This window comes from Triplophysa rosa, linkage group LG17 (assembly GCF_024868665.1).
Source record: "Triplophysa rosa linkage group LG17, Trosa_1v2, whole genome shotgun sequence".
NCBI classification, from domain to species: Eukaryota; Metazoa; Chordata; class Actinopteri; order Cypriniformes; family Nemacheilidae; genus Triplophysa; species Triplophysa rosa.
In genome coordinates, this window is record NC_079906.1 from 13,931,491 (window position 1) to 13,958,249 (window position 26,759).

The 26,759-nt window shown below is 38.1% G+C and overlaps 2 protein-coding genes across 8 annotated transcripts; both read left to right on the top strand.

Annotated features, from left to right (window-relative positions):
• Positions 1-1,119: 1,119 nt before the first annotated feature.
• On the top strand, positions 1,120-20,271 carry ahcyl1 (adenosylhomocysteinase-like 1). Of its 7 annotated transcripts, none has more exons than XM_057356642.1 (17): positions 1,120-1,790; positions 8,496-8,613; positions 9,798-9,941; positions 10,546-10,646; positions 10,725-10,827; positions 10,927-11,021; positions 11,116-11,222; positions 12,379-12,495; positions 12,627-12,690; positions 13,993-14,081; positions 14,445-14,515; positions 15,187-15,281; positions 15,882-15,980; positions 16,127-16,195; positions 19,327-19,405; positions 19,480-19,600; positions 19,892-20,271. In XM_057356642.1, the coding sequence occupies exons 1-17, from the start codon at positions 1,608-1,610 to the stop codon at positions 19,896-19,898; spliced, it is 1,662 nt and encodes a 553-aa protein (XP_057212625.1). In that variant the 5' UTR covers positions 1,120-1,607; the 3' UTR covers positions 19,899-20,271. The 7 variants fall into 7 exon arrangements, with proteins under 7 accessions (XP_057212625.1, XP_057212627.1, XP_057212626.1 ...); XM_057356644.1 differs by having other exon boundaries at positions 8,499-8,613; XM_057356646.1 differs by lacking the exon at positions 1,120-1,790 and adding an exon at positions 5,113-5,310.
• A 2,456-nt stretch (positions 20,272-22,727) lies between these two features.
• Positions 22,728-26,215, top strand: hspa1b (heat shock protein family A (Hsp70) member 1B). Its single transcript, XM_057356276.1, is given in 4 exon segments — positions 22,728-23,914; positions 23,916-24,172; positions 24,175-24,582; positions 24,585-26,215. Coding segments are annotated over 4 exon segments (1,659 nt in total). The 5' UTR covers positions 22,728-23,108; the 3' UTR covers positions 24,773-26,215.
• The last annotated feature ends 544 nt before the right edge of the window (positions 26,216-26,759 follow it).

A 26,759-nucleotide genomic window follows, 5' to 3' on the forward strand; every position in this document is an offset into this window, starting at 1 on the left:
TTGGGTTCTCCCTCTCCGAAAGTCGTGACACAGTGACAGAATTTTGGAAACGCTGTTTTGTTCGGTCAGTTTAAAGTGCTGCTGTTTTCCCTCTGGCACTTGCCAGAATTGTGATACACGAATAAAAAGATGCAGAATTGAAATAGTTGTAGTCGTTTATTATATTACTTGTGATATACATAATAAGTAACGCTGATATTGCATGATATGTTCATACTGTACATTGCTAACAGGATTTGTGTGTTCCTGTGGCACAGTGGGTGAGCAAAAGATCGTGAGTTCGATTCCACGAACACACAAACTGATAAAACGTATAGCTGAATAAAATATGGATTCCGCTAAATCCTTAAATTTAAATGTAAAAAATGTAAATGGTTTATAACAACACATATTAATAGGCACAGCATACGGTCACAATGTTATCAATATATGTAATGTCCTTGCCTTAAGACTAATGTGAAAAAAACGCGAACAAAAAAACGGGTGTAAAATGGTGATGTTTTCTCCGTCTTTTACAGATGTGTTTTTTCCAAACAGGCTGCAAAACCCGCATTCCATTCGTACAGTTTCCAAATGTCATGCACGCACATGCATCGTACCACATGAGACACTGTTTGTAAAATTACAAAACGGGCACAGTTTAATAGATAAAAAACATATTCTTCTCTGGTTTAAATGGTGTGGTGCTTCTTCGTGTTTGTTGGATATACAGCTAGTCGGTAGTAGACATTTTCTAAAGTGGAAAAAACAATGAACATTTTAATTTTACAGAGACAGTGTGGTATGAGCTAAGACGCTTTGGTATGAGCTGCGTCCGAAAGCTTATTGTTGCCTTGCTGCCCTCCTGTCACGCAATGACTTCGGAGGCAGTGTTTGTTAAGTAACTGGCTACGCCACATTAAATTCTCGAACATCATGATGGTAAACGTTAAAATATAAAGTTCTCCCCTTGTTGTCGTCATGCTTCTCTAAACCAATAAGCTGTAAAAGCATCACACTTCTCTATACCAATAAACTCCTTCTGATCATGAACCAATGAAAGGTGAAGTGGGCGGGGCGACACATGTCGTACCGCCCCATCGTCCAAACTGCGCTCTGGGGTACTTGCCTGATTACATGTAGAGGCATACTCTAGGCATTCGTGAGTGTGGTGGTGCTCATGGGTTGTCGATCTGGGACGGATGAGTAGGCTGGGGGGATCAGAGTATCACTACAAAAAATAGACTACACCACTGCCGACACGTTACGGTACACGCACTGTTAAGCCACGGTCCTCCTATAATTTCCTCTGCGTGCAGGTGTTTGACTCTACGCCCCGCCCACAGCTGATGCTGCCGCTGACCGTCAAACGGACAGCCAAATATTTTAATCTGTGATCCATTGCGGATTGGGGTAAAATGTCGTTGTTGTAAACTTCAACCGTTCGCTTTTGTTTCCTTCCCTTTCATTTGACAGTTTAGCTCCGACTGTTTGCGCAATCTCTCCTTCCGCTTTCTAGACACTCGGAGCTTTACAAACGCTCCGGCAGCGTAAAAGGACGAATCCAAAGGTTACGCTAACGGAGCTACCGCGTAAAATCATCTGCAGTCGCGTAGATTCACATTGCCATGACAGACTCTGGCGGGGATGCGAAGGTGGAGGTGAAACAGGCCAGTAAAGAGTTTAAAGAGAGCGAAAACGTTGCCGAGAAATACTCCGCGATCACGGGCACCAAGAACGACGTGAACATGAACGTCGGCGAACTGCCCGCCGCATTCACTGCGGTCCCGACTCACAAATCTGTCAAGAAGGTAAGAGGGACTCAGCTTTACTTTGGTTAACGTTAGCTGTTATGGGATAAACACGGATCGTGTGTCTATTGAAAACATCGCATAATGCCGCACTGGCTGGAAACATGTCACTCCCAGGGATCATTAGGAAAGATTATCCCTGACAAGAGTTGAACTAGTTGTGCGCTTCAGTCTGTCACGTGATATATTGCTTCGTAACCTGTCTCTGCCCAAGTAGGTTATACTGTTAGAATTTGACCAATTCTCAAAGGCATGATTCCCATGGTAATTTGCCATATAAGGGGTGGAAATATATCTTGTCTAACAGATTCTCATGGTAGCCTACGTGAAACAATAGAAACCATCACAGAATGTCTAATGGATTTAATGGTTATAATAGGAATCGTATTGATTTGAATAAAAACTGTAATTGTGTCTTCTAGTCACGTGTTTGGGTTCTATTGGGATGGTAACCAATGAAACACCATTACATTCTCAACATGTAAAGGAGTTTTGTAATGGTTTTAATGGTGCACAGTTTCATAGTGGCATTTGTAATAGAAGCCATTAGAATTGATATTATCATTTTTCAGCAGGATAATGTTGTGAATTATATCATGGCACAACTTTAACAGGACTGCCATACAATGTATTGAGTCAAGGCACTACTGCACAGATCAAAGAGTGATTATCTATCATTACAAGGTAGGCAGATAGATGGATGGACTGATGGATAGGTATGACAGATGATCCAGGCCAGATTGTGTAAACGTATTCGGTGTGGCCCTATGAAGTCTGTGTGTATGTGTGTGTGGGTGGTAAAAGAGCCACACTACTCTGCCCACTCTCATCAGAGTTGTCAGCTGGTTATGCAACAGAGCCAAAGGCTGTTCTTCTGCTTCTCTTCAGCAGCTGCATCATACCCATCTCCAAGCCAACTACAGTAACAAAGTTCACATTTTCTCTTTAATGTGTATAATCTAAATTTGGCTTCGTAGTCTTGCAGGACAGGGTGGCATGCAAATATACATTCGTCAGTGCTTTCCGTATTATCTTGCATGCAGGTAATAATGAATTCAGGGCGATTTTCAGATTATTTTAGTAAAAATGCCAAGCGTATTTGCACCTTGCACACACAAATGTTACTACTGCAGTGTGTGAAACAATGTCTGCATTGTTACACCAGCAGAACGCAGATTCTCCCTTAGTTCTATTCGTCATGTTCAGACATCACTTAAAGAGTTCACCCAAAAATGAAAATTCTGTCATCATTTACTTGTGTTTAGCAGAACAAAGAAATTCATACAGGTTTGGAACAATCTGAGGGTGGGTGAATGATGACATAATTTTTATTTTTATCTCTTTAATGTTCTTTAATTCGCCCAGTAAATACATTCTCAGTTTTTCACTCGTAACCACTCGAGATACCCTGTAACAAATAAAATCTCTTCGCAATGAACAATGGTTGAAGTATCAGAACACTTTCTCTTGTAGCCTACTATTTTCCCTTCTGATCTTGTATATTCCTCTTTTGTATGTGCTGGCAGGTCTTCCTCTAGTATTCACAGTTTCAGTGCAATTGTATCCTTTCTCTTCTCACAGTTTGAGTGTGAGAAAGTTTCTCTCTTAGTACAACTGCTGGCTTTGAGCGAGAGGTTCCGATAACATGGTGAAAAGAGGCTGCATTGAGTTTGAGAAATATGACACACGTCTACTGAGTCACTCTGGAACATTTTCTCCAGAGTTTCTCAGACAGAATCTTGGCATGGGGCCGCAGTACCTGCTGAGAGACCCGCACTGATCTTGAGTTCTTCCCATTGTTATTGTTCTCTGTGTTTTCTCTTCAAACATACACTCTGCCTCTTATATGGCAAAAACACAAAATGAAGAATTTTGTTTCTTTGTCTTTATGAATAGATCTGTTTCTCTCACACAGCATTTAATTTCACTTGTTTTGTGAAGTTTTTTTGGCGGTACATTCCTATTGTGAACTGACTCTTTATGGTAGTGCAAGAACACATAATTGCTTTTGTTCTCTTTCTTCTTCCTGGCTTATTATACTTAAAGGTATAATGGACATAGTTCTGAAGATTAGATCAAATTTCGGGAAACTTTGGAAAGCCACTGGTTGGACGTCCAGTTCTGCTCAGTGGATGTATTGAAGGATCCGTCCGATGCTGCTGCTTCACTGGCTGAGATTTTCTTGTCCGTTAGGGTCTCTTTACAACGATTAGTCATCTGAGAGAGCTTAAGATCTCATATCATTTATTCACGCTAGAACATCTGCACTTCAGAGCCCAATTATTTCATTCACTCGAGTGGTTTGTGCTGGATGATAATTTTTTTTGAGGGGGTTGGTAATGTCTTTAAACATTGTTTCATTACTTTTACATTCTTGGTCGAATCGTGTTAAAGGGATTGTCATTTCAAATCCTGTATGACTTACTTTCTTCTGCAGAACACAAAAGAAGATATTTTGAAGAAAGTTGGAAAGAAAATCATACATTTTTGAAATGGCAACAGGGTGAGTAAATGATGACAGAAAGACAATTCAGTTGTAATGACAGTGAAATAAAGTAAGGACTTAAACCGATAGTAAAATGCAATTGATATCGTCATTTACCAGCCCTGGTGCTTTTCAGAACCAGCAGGAGTAATTTAAAGCCCAATCCCCAAGCTCTTTCCCATACAATAAATTATGATCTTTTGTATTAACTATCATTGGGTCAAAATCCCTGTAGAGGGATTATCTGTAAGGACTGTTGAAATCTTTGTTTCTGTTGACGATCATTTTGAGAGTAGGGTACATTGTGTGACCTCGGACCGGGATTAGAGACTGTGGCTGAAGGCCAGGATGGTAACATTAGGACTACGGTGGCAGGTTTTGGACAGAAACATTGTAAACGGCTCAGCGGTGTCTGCTGGCCCAGTACTGACTGGCTGTTCTTACCGGATTGGGTCAGTTTGAGCTCTAAATCTGGATGATAAAAGAACTGTGTGGATTTCCATGGCGTGTGTGTGTGTTTGTTGTGGAATATTTTAAGTCAATTCTCGGAATAGAGTTGACCTGCGTGACCTATAGTGGATTCCGTAGGGGTTTAGAGAAACAAAGTTTAATTCCCCACAGATCCTGTTTTTATTAGCCTGCCTGGGTAAACTCTGCAGGAGAGTCGGTTCCTTATGTCACTGGGAGAATCCAGTTGGATTAAAATGCTTCAGGACAACAAAATTCATTATTTTTTTACTGCAGGCATGTCTACGGCGGCCTTTACAGTAGTTACAGAGAATAGTAGACTGTAGAAACAGAGAGAAGAAGAGGCTGGTCTGGTTGTATGTGGTTGATTTATTGGTTGCCGTGTCACCTCCCATACCCTCATGTCTGCTGTAAGAACTCCACCAGTCTGCAAAAACCTCCCCCTCTTCCCCTTCCCGTGGGTTAAACTACGTCGGTGGAACTCAGGTCGCAACAATACACATGCACACAGGTCAGCGGCAGCCGCCACAGGCAGGGACCATGAGCTATGGCTATGACTTTCCCAGGGTAAGTTCCATACTGTCTTCCATCCTTTACAACAGGACATTGCGGAATTATTTTTAACATGATTTTGGGATTCATGTTTTTTGTGGTGAAAATCAGCTGTTCAGGAAATATATCAATGTTAGTATATTTATATTTCTAGTATATTAGAATGTTTTTTTTAGTATTGCAGAGGTATTTTCAAACTGGGGTCCGGCCCCCCCAAGGGGCCTCCAGAACATTTTAAGGTGCCCCCAGAAGATTTTTCATGATTATTTCATACATAAAAATATATAGATAGATATGTTTTTTTTTAGAAAGTGGGTCCCTTACAAAAGGGCGTCCTCGGCATCATAACGTTTGAAAACCCCTGGTATATACTAGTATAATTTTGTCCTAATTATTATAATAATAAAAAATGTGGCAAAAAGCAGACCAAGAAACAATCAATGGCTTATTATAAAACTCTAAAAGCTATTTAATATTATACTGTAATGTAAACCTAGTTTATCTTTAACATGCTTTCATACTTTTTAAGTGTTATCTAATTAAACTGAGCTTTCAAACGTCCCCCCTTCACTCCGGGAAATGTTATTTATTACATTTAGCACTAACTTGACATGTACTTCATGTGTTTTGCTGTACCTCATGTACATTTTTTGAATATGAGTCACTGTCAACATGTTGGTACACTGGAAAAGCTGAAGGAAATCTTAAACAATATTTAATATATCATGTTCTCAGTTCCTTTTTCTTTGTGTAGGGAGATTTGAGACACCATGCTTCCCAATGACTGATTAAGCCTAGACTTAGACTAAAATAGACCTGCAGTGAGCTCAAAGTATGAATGTAAAACCAGAGAATCCGACTGGTCTGTGTGAACATGGAATATTCAGTGTATGGTCAGCATTTATTAAAACCAACTTTATGTCAGAATCACACAACCCGTCATTTATCAAACGGAGTGTTTGTGACTTATTAGACTATCCTCATATATAACTTTGCTCATGCATTAGATCTTTGATTTATCATTCACAGCACTCAGGATTATGAAAGTGCATTGCCAATGTGTTAAAAAAATATGCAATTTAATAATTTAATGGAGGGGGCGATGAAATGAACTGCGAGGAATGTTAATGCGGTTTTGTATTCTGGTAACTCAACTGGTAGAGTAACGCTCAGAGTAATGGGTTTGAAACCCAGGTAATGCACTGACTGAAAAAGTACTGTTTTTTTTGGAAGAGTGTTAGCCGAATACATAAATGTAAAGCACATCATGTTCCAACCATGTTTTTTTCTTTTTTATTCACCTGAAGAGTTACAGTATACTGTGGTCCTTGTCCAGTTATTTCAAGCACATTCAGTTCAAAGCTTTTCACAATGCCGCCTCACAATGGCATTTTTATCAGTCCAATTTCCTTGAAACATCAGCTGTGTGTTGTGTCAACTTCATCTGAATGTCCCGGAGTTTTATATCCAAACATAGCTAAGCTCAGAACTTGTGTGCTGTCTGGGAAATCACGTTAGCTAACAGATTAACATATCTGCAGGGAGTAACTGAATTATTTGGTGATTGGAACTTAGATCGTTGACTGTTTTGAGTTCACTCACTGAATATCAAACTGATATCTGAATGTGCATCGGGCACTGACTGTATGGAATCTTTCAGGTCTTAGGAAAATCGTCCTATAGGAAAGATAAATGGCAAATTACATCTGTATAATATTACAGTTGCTTCTCCTTCAATGCACTAAGATTAAAATGAGACTTGTTTAGGTCTCCTGTCTGTGAAAATGTTCCCAATATAACGTGTTCTCATAAGTGAGCTCTACAATGTCACAGACTGTCCTCAGATTGGCCAAGGTACAAATATTCCCAAAAGTCAATATGAACTAAAAAACACGTTGTTATGCCATCTATTAATTTGGGTCTGATTATTGTGTGATTGACAGTTGTAATTGTGTTACCATCTGTGTGTTTTGTGTGTGGTGAGGACAATGTTTTGCTTGGGGAAAGGATCAGATTCATGAGCGGTGTTGAACTTTACTGTTTAATCTTCCACGGTATGTGCAGGACAGTTTTATAAGGATGCTTCATGATGTCCCCTGGATAAAATCTCATGTTTTGATATACTTCTACACGGTCATCTCTATCTGTCTCTGGTCTGTGCTTGGACAGTAAATATTTTACACACACACACACACGGCAAAGGTTACCAAAGTTTTTTTTAATGAGTGTGTCTGCCAGGAAAATGATGCAAGAGTGACAGGAAGGAGGTTAATTCTAAGAACAAACATTCATGCTACACTTTTGGTTACATATCAAACCAAATGGGTTTGTAATGATAAGCTCTGTTTGCTAAAGGACAGCCATATTCATGTTCCTGTTCCCAGTAATTGTGGGTCCTCAGATGCTTTGAAGCTGAGCCAATCGTGATCCGTGGAGTCCGATCAGACATCCGTGTATGAAAGAAGCATGAAAAAGGAGTGCCGCAGCTCTGCTTAGTGATTTACCTGCATATTACTGTAAAAATCAAATAGTCCAGCACCGATGCCCCACCCTTTTCTGCTCTTACTTCACATTACAGACATCATCAGTCTGTCACACATACAGTACTGTAAATTATTATGTAAAACAGCTTTTCCTTTACAATTCCTTCAATGCTTTGTCGCACTATGTGTGCTGTGAGATTGTAACTTCCAGCCGTATTGCTTTGAAGGAGCGTGTGTGTGTAGACACAAACACAGCAGTGCACAGAAAGCAATCACATAACATATAAATGATTGATGTGCATTATAAAAACTGAATGAAACAAAAGTCCCCTGATGATTTTTGTTATGTAATGGTAAAATCTGTCAATACAGCTGTGAGCAAATGTTATTTATGGCTCCCTTTTAGGGTATATTTAGACATTCCATGTTGGAAGCTATGCTGTTCCCCAGAGTATTTTATTGTTTTTAAGTTATTGTACCTAAAAAAGTAAATGCAAATCACAGTTTGAATAAATCTGTACTGCTGGAAATGAGCCAGAGGTGCAGAGTTCCTAAACAGATACTGTTGTTGTATGATGTAGTATTTGCGGTATAACTGTAGTGAAGTAAATCAAAGCTCTTTATTTGGCACTGCTATAAATTAAGATGCAACAGTAACACTTGTTTGTGTTATCTCTCCCCCATTCTGTCTTTTTCCATACCTTCATCTTACTGCAGCAGATTCAGTTTGCCAACCAAGAGGAAAAACAGGAGTTCAGCAAGTTCCCTACGAAGACCGGGCGACGTTCTTTGTCTCGCTCGATCTCTCAGTCCTCTACAGACAGCTACAGCTCAGGTCCGACCCACATCCACCTTTGTTGCAAGCCAAGTAGAGCTGAGACGTTCATACACAAACACACACAAATATACAATCAAACCAAAAATTATTTCGACACCTTCAACATTTCTCACATTATCACAGTTTGTTGGCTATAGTTTAGAAAATGAACTCAAGAGTTAAACTGTGTCAGAACAAATTCATCTTGAAAATTTAGATAGAAAGGTATGTAATGGATTAGGTTGAAAAGCTGTCAGCTGTTAAATTTAAGTACACAATTAGATAATACCAATTTAGGGCAACCATTTACCAAGAATTTCCTAATTTTTGTCAGGCTGTGGTGTAAAAAGGTCGCGTTAGCAATTAAATAAAAAACACTTAAGCAAAACATGGTTAAGTCAAAGTGACTGAATAATTTGGTTCCAAATTATACTTGTAGTCCGCTGTATGAAGATTTTTTGGCTATAATATGCCACAGTTTACTTTATTTTGCTATCCTCACTTACATAAATGAACTACAGTGTCCTGCATCCACTAGTAAAAAAATATCAAAAATTATATCTGGTGTCTGAATAATTTTTGGTTTGACTGTATGTCAAATATAATATAGTTCTGTAGTAAATTAATTTACAGTAATAACATTACAGGCATGTGGTTTGAACTGTAAAATCAAGGCCAAACAAACGTATTTACTATTTAAAAGAGTTTATTTTAAGTTTTGTAAACAAGACTCTTTGCTTGTTCATGTTAGTCTATGTGTTGTGTAATATAATCCCAGATCAGTTTAAAAAGAGAACTACAGACTTTTAGCAGCATTGGCTCTAAATCAGACAAGTTCACATGCTTAAATCTTTCATAATATCGACAAAAGTCAGGGATAAACATTTTTGCATGTTTGTGACCGTAGATGGATCCCCTTCACTCCAAACAGATTGCTCGAATAGTTTTTCACTTTATTTGCTTGATCAGAATAAAAAAAATCCTTTAAAGCACATTGCATAAATAGGGTACAAAATGTAGATATATTTCTTTTTCATAAAATGGTCAGTGAAAGAATGTTCCTTACTTTAAGATCAATTTAATACAAAATGGTTAATTTTCTGTTCATTTTATTTGAGGTTTGCAATTGTGATACGCCGTCATCAGTTGTGTGCACTATTGTTTGTCTCCAATGTAAACTTTGTGTCTCTCTGCTATTATAGCTGCCTCATACACGGACAGTTCAGATGACGAGACGTCTCCCCGTGAAAAGAGCCAGGTCAACTCGAAGGGCAGCAGTGACTTCTGCGTCAAGAACATAAAGCAGGCCGAGTTTGGCCGGCGGGAGATTGAGATCGCAGAGCAAGGTTTGGAATTACCTGATTTGTACTTCATGTCAGGTTTTCCCAGTCTCAGCATTAAACGGCACGTCCACAGACAGCCTGCTGTCTCGCAGCTGACTGTCAGATGGGTCCTGCTCACGAAACTGGCAATGTCTAATCAGATTGTCTAGGACCAGACCTTTAGTCAAATATATTTTGGTCAAAGGTCTGGCTACATGGGGCGCTTCCATCTGCGTGGGAACATTTGTGCAATGTGCTCCCATGTTATGTCATAGTTTGTTAAAGCATTAAGATGGCTTTTACAGTATGCAGAGTTTCAGATCTTTTTCAGGGTAAACACATCGGCCTAACTGGAGATTAACCATTATTTTGTCATCTATTGTATCTCTGTCAGTTTTTGTTATTTATTGTTAACAGTATAGGCAGAGGACTGTTGACTCAGGGCATCAGTCTCAAATTCTTAATTTTCTTTAAGGAATAACTGAGTCAAGATGTCAGCGTTGCCACCACAATCCGCTCACACTTCTCACATCAATCTGCTCGCAGTCTTTCCCACTTAACTTCATCTTTTGAACATGCTTAAACCTGGACTTGAATGTAAACCAAGAACACATTTGCCCATCCACAGATATGTCTGCACTCATTTCCCTACGCAAGAGAGCCCAGGGGGAGAAACCACTCGCTGGGGCTAAAGTGGTCGGCTGCACTCACATCACCGCACAAACCGCAGTATGTTATACTTACAATATTATAAGCACGTGCTTACGCTGCAACTACAGTGTTTGAATTGAAATTGGTTTCTCTCAGGTCCTAATCGAGACACTAGTGGCTCTGGGCGCTCAGTGTCGCTGGACTGCATGTAACATTTACTCCACCCAGAATGAAGTGGCAGCAGCTTTGGCCGAGAGCGGTAACCGAACTTAAGTTGTCTAATGATCCACCATTTGCAATCTAACCTGACGATTTTATTCGGCCTGCTATTCTGAACTCATTTCTTTACCTTTTAAAGGCGTGACGGTTTTTGCCTGGAAGGGAGAATCAGAAGATGACTTCTGGTGGTGCATCGACCGCTGTGTGAACACGGAGGGCTGGCAGGCAAACATGGTATATGCAGCTCTGTGCTGTTCTAATGAAATTGAGACAGTGATTTGAGTTTGTCAGGATCCCTGTGTGTCATCATGACACTTGTTTCTCATAGATCCTGGATGATGGGGGAGATCTGACCCACTGGGTGTATAAGAAGTACCCCAGTGTGTTTAAGAAAGTGCGGGGGATCGTGGAGGAGAGTGTCACAGGCGTACACAGGTAAAGGTGGACATAAACACACGCACATAAAATGGGGTATTCTAGTATTCCACCGTGATCTTGTTGGGGAAGCCAATAATTAAAAGGGGTCAAATGACAGTGCTAAAACGAATATTATCATTTGTTTTAGATGTAACACAATGTGTATACACGATTTAAGGTTAAAAAACGCTGTATTTTCCACATACCGTGCATGTTTGTATCTCTTTGCCCCGCCTCTCTGAAACGTGCAGATTTTTTACAAAGCTCATCGCTCTGAAAAGCGAGGTGTGCTATGATTGGCCAGTTAACCAGTGTGTAGTGATTGGTCGAATACTGCAAGCGTGTGACGGAAATGTAACGCCTCTTACCATATTCGGAACATCATGTTCCCAAGCAATTGTACTGACAGGTGATAAAATGTCATCGGTACGTTCCTTATCAATTCGAGCCCGAATCTGATCCGGAAAATCAAGATGATCAAGCCGATACATCAACTTTGCCAGCGCGACTTGAGCAGGATGTAAAGGATTGGTAAGGTTTTAAAAAAAAAATTATGTTAATAGTTAAAAACTATAACTAACTGTTTTACCTTTTATATACGACGTTATAAAGATGTGCCGTTAGTGATCAACCAGTGTTACGCCATGTCTCGTCACGAATCAACAAAGACAATAAACCCCATAATAAACACGACATTTGTTGCCTCTAGTTGGAACATAATTATGATTATTAGGACTTATGTTGTCTGTTTTCAAGTTGCGCGCGTGTCTACATTTGCTGATCACAAACTCAACTCGCGTTAGTCCGTAACAAAGTCTTTTACAATAAAAATATACTTACAGGCTGCGAATCTGAAGCGCCAGACTGTCCTTGCGAAGTTGTAATGGTTGGAATTGCCCCACTTCTTAACCAAAGCTTTCGTGCTCAGCCGGCCTTGATCTCTCCCAGGTACATGAAGCAATCATCTGTGAAATGCGCTGCACACACTTGAAAATTCGGATTGTACTGTTCTGGAACAGTATTGTAAATAAAATGTAACCATTCGTTTTTAGTTTAGAAAAACACGTATTCGCGCCATATGACCCCTTTAAAAAAATGATTACAACTTTGAAAAGACATGTTCTCACTGCAAACTTACTAAAAATGGAATCTGTCTCTTTTGATTTTCTGTTAGGCTGTACCAGCTCTCCAAAGCCGGCAAGCTTTGCGTCCCTGCTATGAATGTCAATGACTCTGTGACCAAGCAGAAGTTTGATAATCTGTACTGCTGCAGAGAGTCCATCCTGGATGGGTATGAGCCTGTGATGTGATTTCCTGATTAGCTTAGCATGTCACATCTTCCTCTGACCCATTATCATATTTGACTCATGCTTATCTTAGGAAGAGTAAAATCATCACAGACTTCCTCTTTTTCTGTTTTAGTCTGAAGAGAACGACAGATGTGATGTTTGGTGGGAAGCAGGTGGTGGTCTGTGGTTATGGAGAGGTCAGTCAACATGTGCTCTTTTTTTGAAAAATGTAGTAGAATCTAGGTAATCTGTATCATGTACCGCTACGCTTCCAGACCTCAAAGTTTGAAGACATTTGCTGTATGAACAGTGGTCTAAATAATAGCTCACAAAAATATTTTTTGTCACCTACTTACACTCATATTGCTCCTAACCTACATAATAATTTTAACCGATACAAATTTAGCAGATTTTCCAGGCTTGGGGCTGTCAAGGACCAAGGACAAAAAGGTGCTATAAATGTAGTAGGGATGCACAGATATGTAAATTGTGGCAGAAACGATAACCGATAATCATTTAACATTGGAAGCTGATAACCGATATATTGGCGTATATACAGTATCTAAATATTCATATAAAATTCCCTAAGACTGAAACAAAAGGCAAAAAGTGGACGACTGCTTTTATTTGAAAACATTCACTGCAGAAAACAAGGTAAGCATTAGTTCTCTTTTTTCCCCTGATCATGTACCAAGCCTACTTACACTAGTTAACGATTCTTTAACCTTCAAACTTTTCTGGTATATTTTTTATTTAATAAACAAATTATACAGTAGATGTTCTTCCAGAGCAACCCAGAAAAATGTTCTTAATAGCCACACGTCTAACAGGTGTCAAGACAGAAAGCATTTAGACAGCAGTCTGATTCAAATAATATGCTTTTGTTCCTATAATTTACACATTCATAATTAATGTATCTTCATACTGTACCTACATCAACAATGTTTTGCTAATAGCAGTAAGTGACTGATCATGACAGAAAGATAGTAATGTACTGAATTTGAACTGTGAGCAGCATGCAGCTGATGAAGTTTAACCAGAGGAAATGATTTACGATTTATCGGCTATAATATATCGGCCTACATTGTATTACCGATACGATAACATTAAAAATGTCCATTTATCGGCCGATACCGATATGGCCGATAATTTATCGTGCATCCCTAAAATGTAGTGAATAGAATGTGCTCTGCATTTTAATATTGCGTCAAATTGATTAACGTCAAGTTTTATAGTTGTTTAACTGTCTTTGGTGTTACTTTAAAAAGATGTCTTGTCTTTATTTGGAGCTTGACAGACTCCATTCCAGTTTACTGTCTTTGTATGGAAAAAGAGCAATGTTCACATAAATAACTGTTGTGTTTCCACAGAAAAGAAATAAAGTAATTTAGATTGAGCAACATGATGACAACATTTTCATTTTTCTGTTGTTCCTTTAAGGAGAAATTTTGAATATTTTTGCGTATGTAACTGTTCCTCTTGTATTGGCTCTGGTGTAGGTGGGAAAGGGTTGTTGTTCTGCCCTGAAAGCGCTTGGAGCCATAGTGTGTGTGACAGAGATCGATCCTATTTGTGCTCTTCAGGCTTGGTAAGACAATAAGATTAGCTGAATCAAAAGAAGAGTCTCAGGAGCCCTAAACAATCAGTTGTACTCAATACAAAATGTTTCATTTAAACATCAGCAGAATGCAAATGTTTAATTTATAAAAAACCTTTATGAATCAGTAGAAAAGGTCTCATTAATAGTGTGCTTTTGTGTCGAATAACCTTAGTAAACTAAACTCTTTAGGGACTTGCACAAATAACATTAGAATTCCCCATATTAACCTAACATATGCCCACAGGAAGATTGCAAACAGGCTAAAGTGCACATTTATCAAGAAGATATACACACATTTTCACTCGCTGTCTAATAAGAATTGAATTTGATCTTGTTGTATCTCCTCAATAGCATGGACGGCTTCAGAGTGTTGAAGCTAAATGAGGTGGTGCGCCAAATGGACATGGTTATCACCTGCACAGGTGAGTCTGGTTACGGCTGGCTCACTTGCATCTTAAATGTATTTCTTGTTTTGCTTACAACTCTTAGTATGGCCTGTATGCCCTTGCATACAGAAATTGACACCTGCTGCTAAGCGCGGGGTTACTTTGAAGTGGGCAGGGAAAACCAATATTTGCTTAGCGTGTGATAAAATATGTGCGTCAAACTTAATGGAGAGTTGATGGGGTTGTCTAAGAGTTGGGTGAGTCTTTATACTGCTAGCGAAAGGCACATATGCTACATTTGTTTCAATATGGTCCTCAAGACCAAAATAAAACAAGGGATGGTTAACCTGAAAATAAAAAAATATGTCATCATTTATTCACCCCCATGTTGTTCAAAACCTGTATAGGACACTTTCTTCTGTGGAACACAAAAATATATATTTTCAGTGTTTTGTGTTCATACAATGGAAGTCAATGGGTGCTAGTGTTGTTTGGTTACCAATGTTCTTCAAAATGTATTCTGTTGTGGTCTGCAAAAGAAAAAGTCATACAGGTTTAGAATTTTCATTTTGGGGTAAACTATCACTTTAAACGCTTATTTACATGCATACATTTTCCTCTTAACAATCCAAAAATTTATTTTGGGATTCTGCACACAAATATGTTATGAGGTGAACCAAGATTAAAAGCAATTTCTGTTTATACAGGGAACAAAAATGTTGTCACCAGGGAACACTTGGATCGAATGAAGAATGGATGTATTGTCTGTAACATGGGCCATTCCAACACTGAGATTGATGTGGTGAGTTATTTAAAAGAGCCATGCTGACTTCAGTGCAAATATATTTGTGGTTTATATGAGGTGGTTAGCTTGTTTACATCTAATCTAATTTTAGCATAGTAATTTGCGCTAGTATATTTATGGGATTGTTCACACAAAAATTGATTTTCTGTCATCTTATGCTTACTTTGTTTTAAACCATTATGACAGCATCAGGTGTCATTGACCTAAAGATGCAATGAAAGGGAATGGTGACTGGGATCTACAGGTTTGAAACAGAATAAAGACAATCTGAAAATAATGACAGAACTTTCATTTTTTGGGTGAACTGTCCCTTTAATTTTATCGGTGAATGCTGGTAGTCTAGTCAACAGCTGTAGATGTTCTGAAAAAGGGAACACATGAGCAGTAGCGTCACTTAATCAACTTGAAAGCCTCTTAGCCGCATGTTTCTGACAACACCGTGAAGTGTGCTTAATGTGTACCAAGTGAATGTTAGGTGTGTGTGTGTTTAGACATTTAGCTTGTGAAAGATAAAAGTTTCAATGTGTGTGAGTGTTAGTTTATTTGTGTGTGGGCAGGGGTGTATGTAGCCAACAGGCTGTTCTTTCTCTGTTCTAGGCGAGTCTGCGGACTCCAGAGCTCACCTGGGAGAGGGTGCGCTCGCAGGTCGACCACGTCATCTGGCCTGATGGGAAACGAGTCATTTTACTGGCGGAGGTCCTTTCACTCTCTTTTTATCATAATTGAGTCGTAGTTTTCTGCTAATGTAATGTGCTTTTTGGTCTCACCGTGATTAATATCTGTCCTTTGTGTGCTCTTCTGCTGCATCTGGCTAGTCTTTTCACTTGTGTGCTGTTTTTTAGGGTCGGCTATTGAATCTGAGCTGCTCGACGGTACCCTCATTTGTGCTGTCAATCACAGCCACAACTCAGGTAATACAATGTTAAAAATATAAGTAACTTTGGGTGTATAAGACCTGGGTGCTGCAGAAAAGCTGTATTATCATGGCTGATTTAAAGGGAACCCGGTGTATAGAGAGATGTATGGCTTAATACGTTGTAATAACTAGGGATGTGCGCTACGACTAATTTGACAGTCATTTAAACGAAAGTTTTGTAACCGTGTAGTCGACTAGTCTAAAACTAAGAATGGCCCAGAAGGAGTCCAAAAACTTTGCGTAGGGCCTATGTAATACATTTTAAAGACTAAAGAATGTAGGCTATTAATTGAACTGTTCATATACAATATTTAATGTAACTCAGGCATATGTGTTCCACTTTCCTTACATTATGATCATTAATATTTCTGCATTTGCTGATGCCCCAACCTTGACTGGATCGTTTTAGCAGCTGCAAGAAGTAAAGCGATGAGCATTTGTTTAAAATATGTAGCCTATACAAAATCCATTTTATTTTCTCCTATAAGTCCTTAAACTTTTCGGACTCTAAAAGTTCAATTAAATTTTAGTTATCAAATTAAATTAAATTTTAGTAAAAGTGTGTCTATTACACTGAAATCATGAAACTTTAAATATTTAATAAAAATTAATTAAAAGCTTAAAAACGAATGTTTCATTATTTGTTTATTTAACGGATGTTGAATGAAAAAACATAACTTTTTTAAAATTAGTTGCAATTTAAGTAGCCTACAAGTTATAATTAGGTTAGCCTATAGCCTATCAACAAACACGATAGCCTACATTATATCATTTTTTAAAATTATTTATGAAGCAAAGCAATGTGTGTAAACAAAAAAGCGAATTAAAAGCAATGGACAAAAAGTACAGAACAAGCTACAGTCTCAGAACGCATTTGATCTCGCGCAGAGCGAATGAAATAACCACTAATAAAGCAGACTCATATTACCACTAACTAGACATATTAGCTAATTTATAGAACAAACATAAGCTAAACACTCGAGTCTGCATGTGATTATGATGTTAATATTATTTTACATGTTTTTGTTGAGGAAATGTACGGAGCCCGTCTGGTCACCCCTCGGAGAAAAAAAAGACCCGCAAATCCGTGGCGACAGTTTTGTAATTCGTTCCCACAGTTTACAAAACCGTGCTCTCGGATTAATAAACTGTACCCACGAGTTTACAATCTGTGTTTTCGGTTTTGTAAACCGTCCCCTCAGTTTTTGAAATCTGTACCCACAAATTCATAATCTGTGCCCACGCTTTCGCAATCCCTAATTCATGGTCCCTAATTCACGAACGTTTAATGTCAAACCAATTTTATGCCAGTGAAAAGCGTCAATGAACGCATGCTTTATATGCGCCACGCACTCGTGCGTAAACACATTAGGACAATTTATATATATAACAGTATACAATATTTGTTAATGTTCGTGTAGGAGCTTGTTCTGTTGACAGACAGAGGCTTCAATTCCGCAAGTAGGCTACAGTTTGCAAAACTGTGCGAACGGATTGCGAAAGCGTGGGCACAGATTATGAATTTGTGGGTACAGATTTCAAAAACTGAGGGGACGGTTTACAAAACCGACAGCACGGATTGTAAACTCGTGGGTACTGTTTATTAATCCGAGAGCACGGTTTTGTAAACTGTGGGAACGAATTACAAAACTGGCCACGGATTTGCGGGTCTTGTTTTTTTTTCTCCGAGGGGTGACCAGACGGGCTCCGCAGAAATGCAAGCATTATGCTCGGATGAAAGTCGGCTCAATGTTTGTGAACAATAACTCCGTCTGAGGAATCTGCACAAACTCTGCACAGATAACAGTGCTAAGCGATCATATTTATTCAAGCGCTTTTTTGTGATAAACATTATATTCAAAGAAATTTCTAAGTTCTGTGAATCTAGAAGCTGAGACATTCTCATTTTAGTTTTATTGAGTGTGCTCAAGATGCATTCAATTTAAAGTATAGTATTTTGTGTAATGTTTCCGTGTAATCTACTGTTGTTTTTAATGTCGACTAGTGGGGGCTTACCGTTAAAAGTAACTAGTCGATTAGTCTTGCACATCCCTAGTAATAACCTTACACTACTAGCATTTGTCGTTAGAAACGCATCAAATATTTGCTATTCTTTAAAAAAACCTAAATGTAATACTCATTTTAACCTAAGGAGGCCGCCATGTTCTTTCTCGATGACGTAAAATGGTTGCAAGCACAGCTAAGCAGCCAAACTAAACACAGACACACTAATCAGTTCTTCAGTAAATATAAGGTGCTGTAGGATAATATATACCGTATATATATAAATCATGCTAAATAATAAAGAAAGAAAATAAAGATGCTATTTGGTGTATTTTCATACATTTTAATATTGTTGGTCAGAAACAATACAAACATACATATTAATAACCAAAATCATTTCAAACTTGTTATATACACGATGTTTTAGCCATTACAAAATGCATTTTATCCAGATTTTGACTTTTTTTATGCTGATTTATTAACATCAGTAGCCTAGTTATTGTCTTATCTCTCTCGGTCATTAGCTGACGGGGGCTAACATTCACGTGTGTTCTAATACAGAATAATTAAACAAACCGCAAGCATCTTATTATTGTGTTTATCAATATATTCTCATAATGTATAAAGTATACGATTATGGTGGATGCCGATGTCTTAAATGTCTTAAAGGCAATAGTTTAAAGCTATGATTTAATGCACATTTACCTTGAACAGACGCTTACTGATACATACTGAACGCATTTTTCTTTTTTGGCATGCAGGCTAGCTTGTGTCAAGACGACATACCGCCACCTACTGTCCCTGTGTATTTATATATCTGGTCTTATGTTTGACGTCTCATATTTTACTGTTATATATGGAAACGTGTGTGCTTCGCTGTAGAGAAAGAGATCATGTTTAGGCTGCAACCATTTGACATCACGGATTATGACGAAAAAAAATGGCGGCCTCCGAGTAAAAATAGTTTTTCGAAGTTTGTGAATACTGTGACAGTTACACTGTTTTTTTTATTTCAAATTTATAAAGTCAGTGCCATTGTTAATATATTAAGCCATACATCTCTCTATACCCAAGGTTCCTTTTAACACCTCTAACAGGATGTTTTGTTCTTTTAATGTTAAGGCTTTAGCCCTGATAGAACTGTATAATGCACCAGAAGGTCGCTACAAACAGGATGTGTACCTGCTGCCTAAGAAAATGGGTAAGCATCACTCAAACCAATAATCATTGGTCAAATAAAGTATTGATGTAATTGATTTACCTTGCATGTTTCAGATGAATATGTGGCCAGCTTGCATCTTCCCAACTTTGATGCTCACCTAACAGAACTGTCAGACGAACAGGCCAAATATATGGGCCTCAACAAGAACGGACCATTCAAACCAAATTACTACAGGTAATAAAGGGACACTGAAAAACCTTATATTGTTTATTGGAAAACAGAGGAAATACTCAAGAACAGAATATTTAGTCCCGTAGTGCCCTCTGCTGGTTGTCAATGATATTCTCGCGTTGACAACGTACCAATTAAATCTTAAATGATTTAATTTAATTAGATAATAAAAATAGTTTGTTTTTTGCTAAAATTATTTCAGTTACTTGAAATGAATGAAGTGTGAATATTATTCAACATCATAATAAACATGTATGCCAAAAATGTATTTGTTTTCCATTTTTCTATTTTCAGATATTAGTGTGACTGGATCAATTCAGCCTTCATCACAGATGGACCTGCATTAACCAGTGAATAGAGAAATTTATTTTCTATTAATATTCATCATTTCGTAAAGTGAAACTTGATTTTACTGAATGTTACTCTTATTTAATAGTGTTACCTACATCCGGTGACGAAATATGCTCATGTCACTATTAGACTTATGTGCGTCGTTAGAATTTATGTATTATAACATTTGTTGTAAATCATCTTTTAACCTAAATATGAAAGGACCATTGTCTATGGCTTTAAATATGTGCCAAATATTGGTCATAGTTACTGATCTTATAGGATAAATAATAATTGTTATGTTACGTTTTTACATGGTTATTCCGTTCACCCACTATAACGACTGAAATGTTGTCTTTGTGGCTTTTTAATGGTAGTCTTAGCATAATATATCTTTTGCATAGGAAAATATTATAGCTTTTGAAATGAATGTACTGGGTGGTACTGCTAAAAGCTAGTAAAAGCTTGTTTTTCTGGTATATGATACACACCAGTGTGTGTAGAAACTTCTGTGACCCAGCTGGGCCTTCTGCTAAATATACCTCGGTTAGGGGTTTTATGAAATGTCACCAACAGGGATTGTTCTCCCATTCTCGCACACTCATCTCTGTGGCCTTTACAGATTCTAATAATAAAATAGCATAGACCATTTTATGCTCTGTAGGCCAGTTTTAGATGAGAATAATGCAATCTGTTAATGATTAAGGTACTGTTTTGAGATGTTCGCACACATAGCCACATTTTCAGTCTTTACTATCACTTCTAAAGGACTATAAATGTCTTAAGGAAATATCACTGTGAATGCTATCATTTGAATATTTCCCTCATGTCCACTGTTTGTGATTGAAATTGCATCATTTGTCAAATGTATTTCCTCAGCCACGATGTCATCCCCTTTTCATGTCTGCATTTTGAACAATATTATTCGATTAAACAATATCACAAACGTTTGTATCATTGTCCAGTGAGTTTTTGTAACACTGACATAATTTAAACAAAAGAGAATACTGTTTTAGATTTAGTAATAAACACTAAGCAGCATTTAAATCTGTGGAATTTTTTATTTTACTGCAGACTTTTGTACACTAAAAATGTATTAAAGATTAGAAGATGAGATGGGCTACAAATCGAAATCCGACCACGAATACTTAAAATATTTGTTAAAACTCCTGTATTCACAAACGACTGTGATTGGGTTTTTTCTAACAGCGCTGAGAAAAGTAACAGACATAAAGCGTACACGTTGTTTACGTGACTTCAACAGCGATCTGACAATTTACTCTTGAACCTTTCATATTAATAATTTGAATGAAAGTACAAATCAAAACATGACACTAACATATAAAGTTAAGATTTTAAATAAAAAAATTGTTTGTCGTACCTAACAGCGTAGAGGCGACTTTTATTTCAATTCCAATTTTGGACCTGCTACTCCTGCGCCGCTCAGTATGTACGAGATCATCAGTGCACGTATGGAAAGTTCAAGGAGAGTCAAGAGAAGTCCAGTGTTTCTAGAAGCAACAAGGAAGGTATAAATACATGGATCGTCTCTGGCAGAGGCAGTCGAGTACAGACAACTCGAGCAAACTGAGAGGAAGCTCAGAAAGAAAGCTGAACTGAAGAGATCGGTAAGCCACTCTTTAAAGCATACTTTTTTGTGCGTTTGTGATATATTATATTATACATTCATCTTAAATTCAGAATTCATTATACTGAAGTCGTATTTAAATACCCACAGGTATGCTTAATAAATTAAATGTTTAATATACATGTGTAAACAGTATTATAAATATAATATTATATTTAATAATACATTATTATTTTAGTAAAAAATATTATGGACACTTTTAATGATTTATTTTTTATTTATACTTACGTCTGAATGCATTTTTACAGTGCATCCGGAAAGTATTCACAGCACTTCTCTTTTTTGACAAAATGAAGGTCTACAGATTTTTTCGTTTTTTATTTTTAATAAATTTGCAAAGATTTCAAACAAACTTCTTTCACGTTGTCATTAAGGAGTATTGTTTGTAGAATTTTGAGGAAAATAATGAATTTAATCCATTTTGGAATAAGGCTGTAACTGTCATGACTTCATCATGTCATGTCTATTCTTGGTCTTGTAGCAGAGTCATGGCAAAGCCTTAGGTTATGTGTGGAGAGAGACATATTGGCACTTACGGCCTTCTATACTCTCTCTCCGGTCCGCGTCTTTGTTCCCGCCTTTTCGTTCCTCTTTAGCTTCCCTTCAGTGTTTAATCCCCGACCAGTGTTGGGTGTAACTAGTTACTAAGTAATTAGTTACTGTAATTTAATTACTTTTCCCATGAAAAAGTAAAGTAAGGGATTACTCTTATTTTTTCTGTTGTATTTTTTCTGTTTTTTCTGTTCTTATTTTACTTCTGATGTAATTAAACTAAATACTTTGTGTAATATGTGTGTGTGCAGAAGAGGAATTTACATCAAAATTCAAAGTCTAACTTTAAAATCCATGCTTTAATGTATAATTCTCACATTTGTAATTAATAATACTACTTTATGTAGTTTAATATTATTTATTTGAATGAATTAAAAGAGCCGATTCATGTCTATCCTTGAATCACTTAACTCATCAAGGTTGATGTAGGATATAGAAAGTAATTAGTAATAAGTAATTAAATACTTTTAAAAAAAAAAAAATAAAAAAAAAAAAAAATAAAATAAAAAAAAAAAAAATAAAAAAAAAAAAATAAATAAATTTTAAGAGTAACTTACCCAACACTGTCCCCGACACCTGGTCCTTGTTTATCCCTTGTTTGTATCTCCCTTTATAATGCCCGTGTGTCTTCTGTCCTGGGCTCAGTCATTGTGCTTGTTGGAGTGTTACCTTGTATTTCATCGTGTCTTGTACCCTGAGTGTGATTCCTGTTTTCCTGTTCATGAAGTTCTTGTCAGTCTAGTAAGTGTTCAGTTTAGTTTGTCTAGTGTGTTTATCCCAGTTTATTGTTAGTTAGTCTACGTCCAGTTATTATTCTTGTGAGTTGTTATACCCCATTGTGGGTCTTTGTTTTTTTGTTTTTTATAATAAATATTCTTGTTGTTACCCCTGAACGCTGCCTGAAATTGGGTTCTTCCACAACTTACTTGACAGTAACATAACAAAATGTGGAAAAAGTGAAGCGCTGTGAATACTTTCCGGATGCACTGTATATTGCAGGTGATTATTGTTACAAACAAGATGTCTAAAGGTTTGTCCATTGGTATTGATCTGGGAACCTCTTACTCCTGTGTGGGGGTGTTCCAGCACGGCAAGGTGGAGATCATCGCTAATGATCAAGGAAACAGAACCACTCCTAGCTACGTTCCCTTCACAGACACAGAAGGACTCATTGGAGACGCCGCCAAGAATCAGGTTGCCATGAACCCAAATAACACCATATTTGATGTCAAGCGTCTGATCGGTAGAAAGTTTGACGATCCCGTGGTCCAGTCCGACATGAAGCTCTGGCCGTTTAAGGTCATCAAACAGGATGGTAAACCAAAAGTTGAAGTGGAGTACAAAGGGGAAACGTAAACATTCTACTCTGAGGAAATCTCATCCATGGTCCTGGTCAAAATGAGAGAAATTGGCGAAGCCTACCTGGGTCAGAAGGTTAATAATGCTGTCATTACAGTCCCAGTGTATTTCAAAGATTAGCAGTGGCAAGCAACCGAAGACACCAGGGTAATCGCTAGTTTGAACGTGCTGAGAATTCTCAATGAGCCCACAGCGGCCGCCATCGCTTATGGCTTGGACAAAGGCAGTAGAGGAGAGAGAAATGTCCTGATCTTTGACCTGGGTGGCGGCACCTTTGACGTATCCATCTTGACGATCGAGGATGGAATCTTTGAAGTAAAGGCCATGGCAGGGGACACCCACCTGGGAGGGGAGGACTTTGACAAACGGATGGTAAACCACTTTGTTGAGGAGTTTAAGAGGAATCACAAGAAGGACATAAGAGAGCGGTGAGGAGGCCTGCGAAAGAGCTAAAAGAACCCTCTCATATAGCACTCAAACCAGCATCGAGATCGATTCCCTGTTTGAAGGCATCGATTTTGAAGAGCATTACTCGGAGCTCTTCAGAGGCACGCTAGAGAAGGCATTGAGAGATGCTAAAATGGACAAGTCCCAAATTCACGATATCGTTCTGGTCGGCGGCTCCACCAGGATCCCCAAGATCCAGAAGCTTTTGCAAGACTTTAACGGCAGAGACCTCAACAAGAGTATCAAGACTTGTTGCTTCTCGAAGTGGCTCCGTTGTCACTAGGTATTGAGACCGCTGGAGGAGTCATGATTGCGCTCATCAAACGCAACACCACCATCCCCACCAAGCAGACACAGATATTCTCCACCTATTCTGACAACCAGCCAGGTGTCTTGATTCAGGTGTTCGAGGGTGAGAGAGCCATGACCAAAGATAACAATTTGCTTGGCAAGTTTGACCTCACAGGTATCCCCCCTGCACCACGAGGCATGCCTCAGATCGAGGTGACATTTGACATTGATGCAAATGGCATACTCAATGTATCCGCTGTGGACAAGAGCACCGGAGAAGAGAATACAATAACTATCACCAACGACAAAGGTAGATTCAGCGAAGAGGAGATTGAACGGATGGTGCAGGATGCAGAAAAGTAGCAGATGACGATGCACAAAGGGAGAAGATCGCGGCGAAGAACAATCTGGAGTCTTATGCCTTTAACGTGAAGAACAGCATTGAAGATGAAAAGTTGAAAGGAAAGATTAGTGAAGATGAGAAGAAGAAGGTTATTGATAAGTGTAAGGAGGTTATCACTTGTTTGGAGAACAATCAGCTGGCATAAAAGGAAGAGTATGAACATCATCAGAAGGAACTGGAAAGTGTGTGTAATCCAATCATCACTCACACAAGGAGGAGTTCCCCCCACAGGCGGCTGTGGGTTCCAAGCACAGTCTGAGTCTGCACTGCCCAGGACCCTTCTGTCAGACTTCTGAAGTTCGCAGACGACACCACACTCATTGGCCTCATCCAGGATGGTGATGAGTCTGCGTACAGACAGGAGGCTGAGCAGCTGGCTGTCTGGTGCAGTCATAACAACTTGGAGCTGAACACACTTAAAACAGTGGAGACGATTGTGGACTTCAGGAGAAACCCCCCTGCACTCCCCCCTCTCACCATCATGAACAGCACTGTGGCAGCAGTGGAGTCATTCAGGTTCCTGGGCACCACCATCTCTCAGAACTGAAGTGGGACAATCACATTGGCTCCATTGCTAAAAAATCCCAGCAAAGGTTCAACCTACCACAAACTCTATTAAAACAGTTTTACTCAGCTAACATAGAGTCTGTCCTCTGCACATCCATCACTGTCTGGTTTGGCTCAGCCAAAAAGTCAGACATCAGAAGACTACAGAGGACGGTTCGGACTGCTGAGAAGATCATTGGTGCTCCCCTGCCCAACCTCCAAGAACTGTATACATCCAAAGTGAGGAAAAGGGCTCAGAAAATCACCCTGGACCTCTCACATCCAAGCCATCAGCTCTTTACAATGCTGCCGTCTGGTCGGCGCTATAGAGCACTGCGCACCAAAACAACCAGACACAAAAACAGCTTCTTCCCTCAGGCCATCTACCTCTTGAACAGTGAAATGTTTTTACACACCGTGCAATTAATAACTCTGTGCAATAATAATTAAGTGCAATATTAATTATATCCTCCAGATAATACACTATCTATTTTTATACAACTTTTTCTGTAAATTATATTTCATTCATTCTGCTGTATATAGCACATACCTTGTACTACAATAGTCTATTCTTATTTTTTACTTGTACATATTTACATACATACATAGCTTAACACTCTCTATATCTTTATCTTATGTTTATTGTATTGTATTTCTTAATTTTTTATACCCATAGGCCCTTATTTAAATCATTGTGTACTGTATTCTATTGTGTTATGGTCTCTGTGTACTGTTGTTGCTATTTCTGTGTTCTGGATGCTCCTGTCACCAAAACAAATTCCTTGTATGTGCAAACATACTTGGCAATAAAGCTCTTTCTGATTCTGATTCTGAATCACAGGGTCCCACTATTGAAGAAGTGGATTAAAGAAAGAGACAATTCTGCCTTGTTTTTATCGTATCTGCCTTACAATAGTGAAGTATTAAATTATGTTAAAAATATGGTTACCCTACTTCATGACACTATTAGGTTTTTATGTGCAATATTACATTTTTATCTTTGTCAAATGTTCCTGAATGTAAACAGGTGTCTCACCTTTCTCTGCTAAAAGATGTTTTATTATATTTTATGTATGTATTTTTCTAATAATGAAATAAAAATAATAATAATTACAAGTACATATCAAAATCAAGTCATTTTGTCTTTAAAAGGAACGAAAAGGAGAGTAAAAATGCATTTGAATGAATGAAATTATTTAAAAAACGGCTCTACCTTCATCTGCACACTAGATGGCGCTGTATGACAAATAGCTGTACATTAATCCTAGTGTTCAACATAGCCGACTCTGAGGACTTGTTTGGGCCTAATTTACCTAAAATACTTAAAGATAATATAATGTAAACAGATTATTATTATAATTATGTTAAATTATGTTGTGTTAAATATTGAAATTAAGAATAATTATTTACATAAGTAACTTGCTGCCCGTGGATTTCCTTCGTCCTCTTTAGAAAAACATTTTCTTAAAAATGTGGATATTGGTACAACTGCTAAACCGAAGATTCTCCCTATGGTTTGTTGAAAGTGAGCTCACATGCAAATGTAATTCAGCGCTGTAAGGGTTACTGCAACCCTGAAGCATCGT